The sequence below is a fragment of the Belonocnema kinseyi genome, chromosome 3 (assembly GCF_010883055.1).
Source record: "Belonocnema kinseyi isolate 2016_QV_RU_SX_M_011 chromosome 3, B_treatae_v1, whole genome shotgun sequence".
Taxonomy (NCBI): Eukaryota; Metazoa; Arthropoda; class Insecta; order Hymenoptera; family Cynipidae; genus Belonocnema; species Belonocnema kinseyi.
The window spans coordinates 46,541,259-46,554,663 of NC_046659.1; the positions used below are offsets into that span (position 1 = coordinate 46,541,259).

The 13,405-nt window shown below is 34.7% G+C and overlaps 1 protein-coding gene across 6 annotated transcripts in view; it reads left to right on the plus strand.

The window, feature by feature from the left end:
• Positions 1-1,912: 1,912 nt before the first annotated feature.
• The window catches only part of LOC117170150 (mutS protein homolog 5-like), a 52,331-nt gene continuing 40,838 nt past the window's right edge, over positions 1,913-13,405 (plus strand). For 2 of the 6 annotated variants that reach the window (XM_033356703.1, XM_033356704.1), the window contains exon 1: positions 1,913-2,302. In XM_033356703.1, coding sequence (XP_033212594.1) covers positions 2,061-2,302 — 242 coding nt within the window. In that variant the 5' untranslated portion in view covers positions 1,913-2,060. Of the gene's footprint in view, positions 2,303-8,621; positions 8,709-8,832; positions 9,012-9,170; positions 9,396-13,405 lie in introns of those variants that run through there. The other 4 variants (XM_033356709.1, XM_033356707.1, XM_033356708.1 and 1 more) reach the window with 4 other exon arrangements.

Genomic DNA, 13,405 nt, shown 5'->3' on the forward strand with positions numbered 1-13,405 from the left:
CAATTCAACAACGATTTATATCAAAATTTATTTTTATTATTTTTCTTTTATTAATAAAAAATTCGATTTTTCAGAACTTTTTTATGTTTTTTTTCAAATAATATGCACATTTTTAAACAAATTGTAAATTGTCCAGAATTTCATTATTCTAGAATTTTTTAATTCGGGATTTTCAGGTTTCAGCATTTTGTTATTTCGAGAAGTTTACAGTGTCGAAAATATTTCAAAAATTTGAAAAGATTTATAAAATTGTAAAAAAATCTTGAAGATTTTGAGGCATTTAAAACTCTTGAAAAACTCAAATCAGTCAGCTGTATCAATTATAATGATTTAAAGTTTATTTTAAAATATATTTTATGGAATATGATATTTTTTATGAATGTGCCAGTGAAATTCTGTTCGTCTAGAATTGTTTGCCAATGCGAAATGTAATCTGGCTTAGAACTGTCGTCTTAACATCTAAAAACCGACAGAACAATTTTCCTATCACTTGGAATTATAATTATATTTTTATAAAAACGTTAGAATATATAATAATTAAGAAATTGGAAAATACATACGAGAACTTGATTAAACGAATAGCCTAAAAAAGTCCGTAGAAATTGTAGACCACAAAAATAAAAACTAAATAATATTAAAGAACTATATATAGACAATATATAGAATGGAAATTATAACTAATAATTTTAGAATTATTGGAAAATATATGAAACCGTAATATAAATTACTCATCGACTTATATTTTTGGTATTTATTAAAACAACCAAGTTTTTCAAAGCTATAAATGTAAAAATGTTTTAATTGTCAATTTACTTTTAATCCAAATGGTTCTTGTCCAAGCTAAGTTTACCATCAGTGCGCCTCGAAGGTGTGCCGAGAGTTGTTTACAGCGCTCCAAGTGGCTCTTGGCAAACTATATCGATTGGTGCTTTCTACGGGGAGCGGTGGGTAGAGGGGAAGTGACTTTTTTCGCTGGACGCGCCGTCTATATTTATGGCGGGCAACTAAGCCCGCACCGCATCTACGTTTATAATATCTTTGGCCTAACCTTCCTCGCTGCGCATCGCCCATCGACATATAGAAATGGGCCGATAATGCTGTGGGGAGAACGGTAATGGGCTCTAGATAGAGAAGAAACCTATGAGACGTAGACTTGTCTCTTTCTAGATAAAGCTGATTAGTCGAGAATATTTTCGTTGGGTGAAGTTTGGCGCAACACAGAACCGTGGTTTGTGTCGCGAGTGCCCCAATAATGTGACTTTTATCGCACTTTTCAGAATTGATTTATTTATAATTTATTTAATTATAATTTATTGTAAATTAATATAAAAGTGGTGGCAGTCTGTGTAGTTTGTGGGTGTTGTCAAGACGTTTATATGGGGATATGTTTTCATACGTAAGTCAAGTTATTGAATATAGTAAAATAAAAAATGTTACAACAAAAACAAAACTTCAAAATATGAATTTTTGTACCTATGCAATACACATGGTTTTTTTAATGTTATAGAAATATTGTTCAAGTTTTTGAAAGTTTTTACATTATTTTTGAACTCACAAAACGATTATTATTGTAGCATTTTCAATCCAATTTTAAGAAGAATTCAAGGTTACCAAGTTTTAAAAATAATCTATCTGAAATAGGTTATTTTACATGAATGTTCTTTAAAATTCAATTTATTATAACTACAAATTTCTAATGTATTGTTTATCTTTTTTTTTAATTAACCGTACAGAATATTTAGGCAATACCCGGGGCCACCAAATCACTTGACAGAGTCCTGAAATAGATAAAGGTAGGTCTACATCTCATATGTTTTTTCTCTCTCTAGAACCCATTTCAGTTCTCCCCGTAGCGTTACCGGTCCATTTCTATATGTCGATGGCATCGCCTCGCAGACATGTTGCTCTTTTCTCGCTATGCTATTTCCATGTCCATTGTTTATGATAAACGCATCGAAATTCACCAGTATCAGTACGTTAGTAACGTATTTTTTTAAAAAGATTTGACCTTCAAAATGTTTTTTTTCTCAAATTTTCATGACCATATTCGTAAGCAGTGAATGAAAAATACATCAATACACACTTTACGGAATTTCACACCCAGCGGAAAAAAGCCGGCTACAAACAATGTTGCCGGCACCGACAATATTGTTCCGTTGCCGGCGCTGGCAAAATTTCTGCGTTGCCGGCACCGGCAGGCAAAACTGTATTTATTAAAAATAAAACTTTCGCTGAAAGGCCCAAGAAGAAATAACAAACAACGAAGACAATTATATCAATTAATCAGAATTAGAGTGAGGAGGTAAGTATCGTTTTTGTAAGAGTATTTATTTTCAATGCTACAACCTACTCATACATAACTGTCTAAGACAATAACCGTACTTGTAATCTCGAAAACAATGAGCACCCTCTAAATTTTTCTTTTTACTCAGAACCTTAGACATTTTTCATCCTCGAAACCTGTAATTATAAAGAAAAATGATTTTCAGAATATTTTCAGGAAAAAAAATGTACATTCCTTCTAAGACAATGAATAATATTCATGACACTTAAACATGAACACATTTTTTTCAAACAACTCAGGAAACAAAAATCCATTCACTTGAATTTGAATGGGTTTTGAAGGCTTCCGACTAGCGTATCTGTCACTGAAATTCCAGATACCTGCCCATAGGTTAATGTAAGTTTCGAATGAGAAAACGGCTTTTTAAATCGGCCACATAATTTTTTTCTCATACCCATTCAATAGCGATTATGAATCAGCATTAACCAATAGAGGAAGAATAGTAACAAAAGAAAATTTTTAATTAAAAAAAATTGGTTTGAATGGTTTAAATTATTTATTAAACACTAGTTAAATGGGCAACTTTAAAGAAAATTCTGGCATACATGTAGTCTACTTTTATTTACAGACTATATATTTTCAGGCATTTTAATTGATTTTGTTGAACATTTTTTTCACATATTTGCATCACACCTCATCAGAATGTTAAAAATTTATTTATATATTATAAATATCAAAAACTGAATTTTTTTCTTTTAATTTACGTTTATAAATTCTCGTTATTACTAACAGTGAAAAATAAATAAGTTACAATCTGTAGGTTATATGAAACTTTACATTTACCTGATATCAATCTTAAATTTACAAAAACTATGACTATCGTTTTATTTTCTAGAAATTACCTTTAACAAAAATGCAGGTATTGAATTTCTAAACATTTGGATGTTTGTGATGCAAATGGATATAAGAGAATTGCAGAGTTCGTTTCTAATACGTGGACTCCCTGCAGCCATTAGCATGTGCACTGAATAAATTAAATTTAATAATCTGTTACGTCGTAAAAATTTATTTATAATTTACGTTTTTTTTAATATTTCTCTACAAAATTTCCATTTATTTTTTGTCCAAACCCAGTGGGCATAAAATTTGGCGGCGTCTTTACGATATCGTTACGACATCCTATGTCCATGTCGTTTTGGTGTCTTTACGATGTCGTAATGACATCGTCAGATCATACGACTTATTTACGATATCGTAAAGGCACCTTAACGACATGGACATAGGATGTCGTAAAGTTATCGTGAAGATGTCATAACGATGTCGTAAAGACGTCGCCAAACTTTGTGCCCACTGGGAACTAAATTGTACTTAGCTTTCTAAATTTAATATTCCTGCGACAAGACAACGTACAACATCTGCTATTTTTCTTTAGTATTATTACTGGAAGGTTTGCACTTTCAACGTCATTAGTTTCAGGGACATTTTCCCTTACTTTATGTTTATCCTTTCGAAAACTCATTTTAGCATCTTGTTCCAACTTAGGGCGCCTTAAGCCGTTTATTGCTTTATAGCTTGCACATGGGCCCATGGCCAACTTTACTTCAAATTTTGGGAAAATTTGGAACTTTGTAATGACGTCAGAAAGTAGGTGTGTCTACTGCCCTTCTCTAAGAATTCTACGACCAATTAGAGAGAGTCTAATATCCTCTCCACCTCTGTATCAACGATCTGCGATACCATCGATGTTCATTCTTTACTTCCAATTCAACAAAAAAAAATAATCATTAAATTTATAAATAAATTGTCGCATCAATTATAATATGTAACAACATTATTTAACTTTAATTTTTTTAATTTTTGTTTGATCAGAAATGCCCTAATCAAATGTATTACTTCATACCTCTCACGCTTATTTAAAATTGCTGTGTGTACATCGTATTTTTACTATTCCTTGTGATCTTTTAAGAACTCCATTACAAATTGAATCTCAACCCATTATGTGCACATTAACGAATCGTAGAATGCCCATAGGAATGATTTCAGGTTAGTCACTCTCATTCAATTCTATTCACGAAGCATTTTAACGAATTTGGAATGGCAGGTTTAAAGCACCGCTCTCAGGTGAACGATTAAAAATATGGCCAACCCATTCAATTTTCATTTTTTCAATCTGCAAATGACAGATACGCAATTCAAACCGACTCGATTTTTATCGGTTCTTTTTTCCTGAGAATGGCTTCAATATTTACGCATGCAGTGTCGTCAAATGCACTCACTTAAAAGTTAAAACCATCACTTCGCTCCATTTGCATAAACAATTTATTCTTAAATTGCTTTTCAGTGAACATTTCTATTTTACATTTGTCTTCAAACAACCTTTTTCTTATTTATTCACACTCCTAAAAAAAACTTCCAAAACAATGAGTAACCTGTCAAATTGTAAGTATACACTCACAACCAGGGTTGTGCTGTGACGCGTCACTCGGGGTTTCTGACGTATTATACGTAAAAAACTTCTAAAAACATAATAAAGTTGGTGGGCTCAGAGCATAATGTAACCTCACTTTTTTTAATTATGCTTATGTGACCGACTTACATTGTTGTTGTTTATCAGAACTCCATTTGACATAAAATTATCACCATGAACATCAAAACTAACAGCTCTAATTTTAGAATTATTATTTTGACTGCTGTCATCTAATTGCATTAGGTTTTCTTCTGATGCGTTCATAATTATAACGCACTTTTTTCTGAAAAAAGTGTTGAAATCAGCGAAAATTTTTGAATTATTTGTTTTTTATTTTTAAGATATTTGCAGTTCGAATGGTTTGAAAATTCACCTGTGGTTTCTTAACCTTTCTTTAGCCGTGGTTGCATCCCTGACAAAACGCAATATTTGTACCATTTTTTTTAAAGGAAGGATAATTCTTTCCAACATGGATTCTTCGGTCTACCGCCTCTATTCATTGTCGAAGTTGTAGAATAATACCTTTTTTTATTCACTTTATATTTCATGCATGCAACATAATACCGCATACCGCTACCCGCGCAATTTTAAAGTTATGGAACGAAATGTGATAATGTTGACGCCATCTTGAAAACGTATATTACGTTTTGTACAGAAATGAAGTGGTAATATATGTACGTAAATTACGTCAAAAACCTCATGTAATTTAACTAAGGTATATTACGTGAACAACCCTGTCCACAACCTTACCACCCGTGACACTGAACATCATTAGTAAGAAAAATTATTTTCGGAATCTGTTCACGAAAAAATGTACATCAATTCTTATAAAATTATTAATGTGCATGGTGTTTCAACATAAACACATACTTATTTCTCCACTTCTTCACAATTCACAAATGCAACTTAAACGTTCACTTCACTTTTCTTTCATTAATCAACAAATTATTCTTCAACTACTCTTAAGTCAGAAATTTGACAATAAACAATTAAATTCGGCGTATTTAATATAATACCTACCCCACGAAGAAATAATAAGGAGATCTAACTCCGTTTCGCCACTTGGCAATAGAAAAATTACTGTAAGTGGTAGGGGAATTACAGGAAGATCTTAAATTTTCGTGTACAGGTATGCAGTTGTCCTCTTCCTATGCATGGAAAAGTGTGCCAGTGAGAAAGTTTGTCAAATTCACGTAAGGTAGAGAGGTTATGTTCGTTTGCTTTGATGCAGGTGGCAAAATTTTTTCAATTGCAAGTTATAATTATTTAAATTATTACGGGGTATTTACACGCCTATCGTATGGAGACGGAAAATGTTTCTTTCTCTCACTCTATCATGTGACGATGCCATGTATTTATCTCACTCGAGATTTTTTCAGTTTTTTCGTTGGGTGGAAAATCTAGAGTAAGACAAATGCATGGCATTGCTACATGTCAGAGTGAGAGGAAGATACATTTTCCGTCTGCATACGTCAAGCGTGTAAATACATCATTAAAGCATCTATTTATCATGTTAAGTGGAGGACTTTAGAGTTAAGGGCGCTTTCATACCTCGTTCGCCTGCAGGCGGAAAATGTTCCATCTTCTCACTCCGTCATGTAACAATACTATGCATTTTTCTCCTTCTAGCACATTTTCTTCCATTTTCCGCTTGTGTATGTAGAGAATCTCTTAGAGTGATATGAATACATAGTTTTGTCATGTGATAGAGTGAAAAGATGGAACATTTTCCGCCTGCTTGTGAAAAGGTATGAAAGTGCCATAAGCCTTGTAAAGATAAAAGAATTCATTATAAAAGTGGTAACAATGAAGGCTATAATGCAATAGACCTTTTCATTTGAGAAGACGACATTGCGCAAGCGCTAAAGATATATAGCACTTCCATGTGAGTTTCGGTCAATTTTGACTGAAACTTATATGGGAATAGTAAACATTGACGAAAAAAAACTATTTAGAACAATTGAAAGTTAACAAACTTCCCAAAAAAGAAATGTCTAATAGATCAGGAGAAAATCTTTTGAAAAGAAAAAAGGTTGGTTCGCACAAGAGGTGCTGTTTTGGAAAGTGTAAAAGTGACAGTCGGTCCAAGTCCTACTTGGAATGTACCTATCATTTTATTATATTTCCAAAACCCTGTTTAATATATCGAAAGGGTGACATTCCCGATGGTTCACTTAAAAAGCATGTTAAAAATTGCGCGTAATTCAGTAAAAGGGATATGCGGGTGAGGTTATGTGCGCGCAGAGATGACTATTTTTCAAGCATGAAAGATGTAAACAAGGATACTTACATTTGCTCATTGCGTTCTATTAATTTTAACTTATTTTCATTTCAAATAGTTTATGAAGGTTTAATCAGATGTTGAAAATTCTTTAAATACTAACGTTCTCTCATTGAAACAGTTCAATATTGAAAATTAAAATCTGCATGTACCTTCTTTAATGACAAATATAAGATTAAAATCGTCTTTCGAAAGGAAGTATTTTTCGATTATTTATGCTCGAACTGCAGTTTATTTTAAAAAAGTCATGACATTATTTACATCTATTTACAGTTGTTTAACTCAATACGTTTTTTTTATCAAAAATGTTCAAATTCAAACCCTGTGGGTCATTAATTCTTTCAAGTCTTTCAAATCTGCATTTTCAAATTCTTTACATTGCAGATTCACACTTTAAAGCAAATTATTATATAATATTATATAATAATAATAATAAAAAACATTTCTAAAATTTCTTAATTGAGCTTATTGTAATTTATCGTGTGATACGATATTCGTAATATTTTAAGTGATTGGATGTATTTTTCCCTCAAAATTTGTAAAATTCCCAGTCAAAAAATGAATTCACTGACACATTTCTCGTCCGTTACAAAAAATTCCTACCTTCCCCGTCAAGCGGTCACCCTGATTTAAAAAGTACTATATAAAAACATGAATAAAAAAATACTTTCAGTTTCACGTATTTATTACAAACAATTTTTTTACTATTTTCTATTTATATTTGTTTTATTGTACGAACTTTTAGAAAAAATGTTCAAACTAAAAAAATCGCATTTGCATTTATTTCAGTAATTTGAAAGCTAGGCGAATTTCAAAACTGACAACCCACTTATAATGATAGATATCAATTCATTTTCAAATGCATTTCTTTAAAAATGCTTTATCAACCTTTTCTATATTTTCTAATTATTAAAATTACGTCACTTTTATGCAAAACACTATTTTTTCACCGTTGAAACCTTACATTATACGCAGTGTGAACATAACCAGCATTCAACATATCAGTCAATAAGTTGCTTCTTTTTTCCTTGGTTACATTGTTTTCTGCATTTTAACCACCTTTTAACTGATGAATGGTATTTTTTTTACCTTTTTATGCAATAATTCAGCACCTGACACATCATTTTCATGCACTTTTACATTAAAATTAGGTACGATAGCGTACATTTTACCAAAAATATGACCGAAAATTTTAAATGCCCGCTAAGTGTCATGGCGGCGCCTAAGCTTCCGCTCTTAAATAAAAAGGACTATTGTTTGATCATGAAATCTTGAAATTGTAGTACATTATTATTTTTGAAATCGTACGTTGGAATGAAGAAAACTGTTTTTTTCTAACTGTTCCAAACATTTTTTTATCGTCAAAAACCCTGTATAATCAAAAATGTAATCGATTTAGTTGCCTAAGATTGCGTCCATTTCACAAACTTTTTCACTGGCACACTATTCCATGTGTAAGAAGGGAAACAGTGCGCACCTGCGCACGAAAATTTAAGATCTTCCTGTAATGTGCCTACCACTTACTGTCATGTTTCTATTGCTAGTTTCGAAAGGGTTCCCACTGGTAGTTGGGTCTCCTTATTATTCCTTTGTGACCTACCCCAACACCAGAAATTTAAAAAAGTAAGGTTAAACACAGTTCTACAAGTCCGCCATCGTGGCACGTATTTTACTAGGTATTTAACCTGTTCTCCACGTAAAATACTTTATGTAGGTAGTTCACGTAAAAATCTTCAATTACGCGTAACTGCACATCCCCGGGCGCATTTATGCGATTACAGTTCAGCAGATTGCATGCAGGAAGTTCGCAGGAGTGAAAGAGATAGATAACAGAACATAAAGTTCACATCTTTTTCACTGTTGGGGACTTTTTGCATGCAATCTGCTGATCTAATTTTATAAACTGGCGGATTAGTTCACCCGCGAAGTGGATCCTGTAAGCGACAACTTCTTTTCTTAGTAGTCGGATAGGGCTGATCGTGAGTTAAAAAAACAGTGATCCTAACTTTGGCATATAGACGTACTGCGCTTGCGCTAGGACGCTTAAGAGGAACACGACGCGACATCCCGTTACTATATAAATAATAAGCCGCGCCGTATTTCTCTTACGCATAGCTAGCGCAAGCGCAGTACTTTTACATGTCAAAGTTGGAGTCACCGGTGAAAAAAATAAAAAACGAGACAACAGCTGTCGGAATCCCACCGCTGGTCCGATTTGTTTGTTGCTTTCTCTCATTATTAGAACATTCTTTGACAACACAGTATAGTGTGTATAAATAATACATGTTTTTCAGTGAAATTTAATTAAAATAATTAAACTTCAAAATGGAGCGAATGACAGAGGAAGAATGGGACACATTTGCGTAAGTTTTTTGTTTTCATATGTTTCTACCTTGCAGCTGCTGGTTATTTATCTTGTATGTACTTAATTTTAACCCAAACAAACTATTTCTTATAAAAATTAGATAAAAATTTAAGAGATAAAATCCATCTGGTTGATTTAAGATTATGTTGACTAGAGTAACCAGCAGTGGGACTCCGATGCTGTTCGGAAGTTGAATATCAAACGAACCGCTCTTTCTATCTCCACACGTTAGAAAAAGAAGTCCGTTCGACATGGTATCGGAGTCCCACTGCAGGGGGTGGCTCCCCTAACTCCTGTAAAGACCTGTAATGTAAAAGTGATGGGAGATTTGACCGTCGCGGAGTGGCGGCACTGCAGGCTGTACTTATAGGCCCGACAATTATTCAAATGCATGGGGAAAATACTATTTTAATTGTTAAAATATGTTTGTTGTATATATTTATCTCGGAGCTTATTTTGTAGCATATTAAGTATCCAATAAATTGATAATTACCAATAAAAAGTGAAGACAAGATTATTTTAATGATTAAATACGAATACACTTTTTACAGAATATCAATAATATTAATTCTCCAAAACGAACATTAACTTTTCAACAGTGACGTATGTAAATATTGTAAACTGTGAAAATAGTACATTTAAATTGAATTTTCTTTTTATTGACATTTATGATTATTGAAAATTGAAACTATAATGCCTAATTAAACTAAACTATAAACATTTATATATTTTTTTTAAATCTATAAAATAATTTTCTTTCTTTCGTTATAAGGCATTTATAGAAATTAACCATGTTAACCATGTTAGCAAATGTTTTATATTGTAAAGACTAGATTTTATAGAATAAATAAATATTAATAAAGTTGTATGATAAAAATATGTATTTGTAAATCGTACCATATTATTGAAAATTCATTATACCATTAATATTTGCTTAAAAAACAGTTTAATTGCATATTTTACTCGTTACCTCTCGTTTACATTAATTTTTTTTAGTCTACATCGCCAGCGTCGGCAAGATTGTTGGTTGCCGGCTGATTTTTGTAAATAGCAAAATACGAAATAAAAGCCAATTACGTATACAGTCATGCAAATACCTGAAAATATAATTTTCAAGGTCAAAACTGATAAAAATCATGTCTGTAGAGAGAAAAATGGAAATACGCGATACTTGAAAATGGGATACTCGAAAGGAGTTAGCGTTCTGTTCGTATTCTAGGAGTGATATGAAAAACGAGTAGGACTGCTAGATAGGTGTGGGGTTTTGAATGAGGGTGGGTATCACCGAATGCAAACTCTGCAAAAAGAGGTATGAAACACCCCATAAAAAAGGTTATGTATAAAAAATAGGTACCAATAAAAAACACACTAACGGTAAAAATAAATTATTATAAAATTAATAATTCTTATAGGCGAGAGTCTAGTTAAATAATCTATCATTCGATTTAAATACAAGAATTATTTACAATAAATATAAGACATTGTTTGTGAATAATCACAGGAATACATTCTAGCCTCGCTACAAGACGTTGGCATGAGTTAGGGGCCAACATTATTCATGTGACCAGTCACAGGGGTGCCTTCTCCCTCGCACATGGCGTTGCAAAAGGGTTAGGGGTGCGACCTTACATTATTTCTGTGACCAGTCACAGGGGTGTCTTCCCGCCTCCACGTGGCGTTGGAAAAGGGGTATAGGTTTGACCTTAAATTATTTCTTTGACCAATCACAGGGGTGCCTTCTTGCCAGAACTTGGTGTTGGAAAAGGGGTAGGGGTGCGACCTTACATTATTTCTGTGACTAGACACGGGTGCCTTCCCGTCCCCACGAAATGTTAGAATGGGTATGGGTTCGACCAAAATTATTTCTGTGACCAGTCACAGGGGTGCATTTCCGCTCCCTACGAGACGTCAGTAGTAATTATTGAGTCTCAAATCGACGATAAAGTATGATTTATACATAGAATGTTCCGTTAAACGCGTCAAAAGGCAAAAACTATCAAAATAACTCTTCAATTACATGGCATTACTCTAAAATGCGTAAAATTCTCTTTCGTATGCTTTTTGCATACATACTATGAGGCATACATACTCATTTGAGGCGCCCAGGTCTTCTTGGCTCGATCTGGCTTCATATTGAGGGCGTTCACTCGTGTAGCCTTATGAAGCTTGCGAGCAATTTTTCTAAGCCCGTTCCCTTGGCTTAAGTTCCCAGCGCAAAGGTGTCGTATAGCGCTTCTATCAACGAGCTCAGGATCTTCAGGGATGCCATTAAGTTTTCCTCGCTTCAAATGAACCTTGGCGCATTTGTCTAAACCAAATTCCATTCGAATTTCCTTATCATATCGTTTGACAATCCCTAGAGCCAGGTGTAGTTGCTCTGTGTTTTTAGCATAGATCTTAAGATCGTTCATGTAAAATACATGTGTCGCCCGGAAAGACACCTGTCTGAAAAGTGACCTTGTTAGTTGTCACATGATTTCTTCCAGATAAGATAGTAAATCTAGTTTTCCAAATCGGCATCAATCTCTCTATGCACCTAACGATTTGCGGATGAACCTTTAAGCTTTCCAAAAGACAGATGACAAGTCTATGTGAGGTCAAATCGAAAGCTTTCCGATAATCAATCCAGGCCATCGATAGGTCACGCTAGTAGAATGCTGCATCTTTGCAGACACATCTATCGATGAGCAGGTTCTCCCTACATCCCGCTACGCCTTTCTGTAAGTCTCGTTGTTCATACATTTCTTGCCACACAGGTTCAATTGCCCGAACAATCCTATCACTTAGGATAGCTGTGAATATCGTACACAGTGTGTTCAGACAAGTGATTGGCCTGTAATTCTTCGGGTCAGCTAAGTTTCTTATTTTCGGCAGGAGTGTTGTGCGTCCTTCCACCAACCACTCCGGAATCGGCTCTTCCGACTTTAAATATGAGGTGAAAATACGAGCCAAATGCTGGTTGGTTGAAGGAAACTTCTTCCACCGGAAAGTTTTGATACAATCTGGTCCCGGTGCGGAATAGTTCTTCACCCCTCTTAATATTTTTTTCATCTCCTCGGTAGTGATGGGTGGGCATTTTTCATCAGGTGTTATGAGGGCATCACACAGCTCTTTGAAGCTATTTATATTTTCTGAATCTTCGTCCAGTCTATGCTGCACTTCGTAGACTTTTCTCCAAAATACTTCGACTTCCTCTGGTTTGGGCGGGTGGTCGCAGTAACTGGAGGGTCTTGCAAGAGTCGATATGGGTCAGAGAGAAACTGTTGATTTTCTCTGACCCATCTCTCTCTCCGCTCTAGACTTCTCTCAGCGTCAGATAGTATCCGTATTATCTCAACAATTTTCTGCCTGATGGTTAGCAGCTTTGACTTGTTAAGTGTGTGATAACGGGTCCGGAGTTTGTGCGCGAACCTTTGTACCTTGGCGGTAAAATTCCTGCCAGATGTGATAGCCTAGAGGTCGGATTCTTCGGAAAAATGTCCACGAAGCTCGTCACCCATTTCAGCCAGAACTTTAGGCTTGAGAGAAACCTTGGTGTTGATGTTTTTCCGGGTCAAAAAGCATCGCTCTTACTCTATTAGATGCCTGACCGCGGTTGGTCTTAGTGTCGCCTCTCTTTCTCTGTTGTCGGCTTTTTCTAACTGTGGCAGAGTAGGCGTTCCGCTTACATATTCCCTTTTTCGGAGTAGTTCGGCATGGTTTCGCAGACGTGATTTAGTTGCTCCGTCCACTTAAAGGTCCCGAGATTCCGCCGATCCATCGCATTGAATCCATTTTCATTGGCTCCCCCAGCTATAGAGTGGTCGGCGTTGTTGGCCGACCCATTGTCGGGAGCCCTGTGCGTTCTGTTGGTTTGAACCGCACTTACTACAACTATTTTTGGTGTTGTCATTGTTGTTCCCATGATATGATTCCTCTAGAATCAAACCGAAGGGCCTATGACAAAGCCACCGAACGCGTCCTCGGGTTGCGGATAGAGGGTCCCTGTACCAAGGGTTTCTGCTGAAT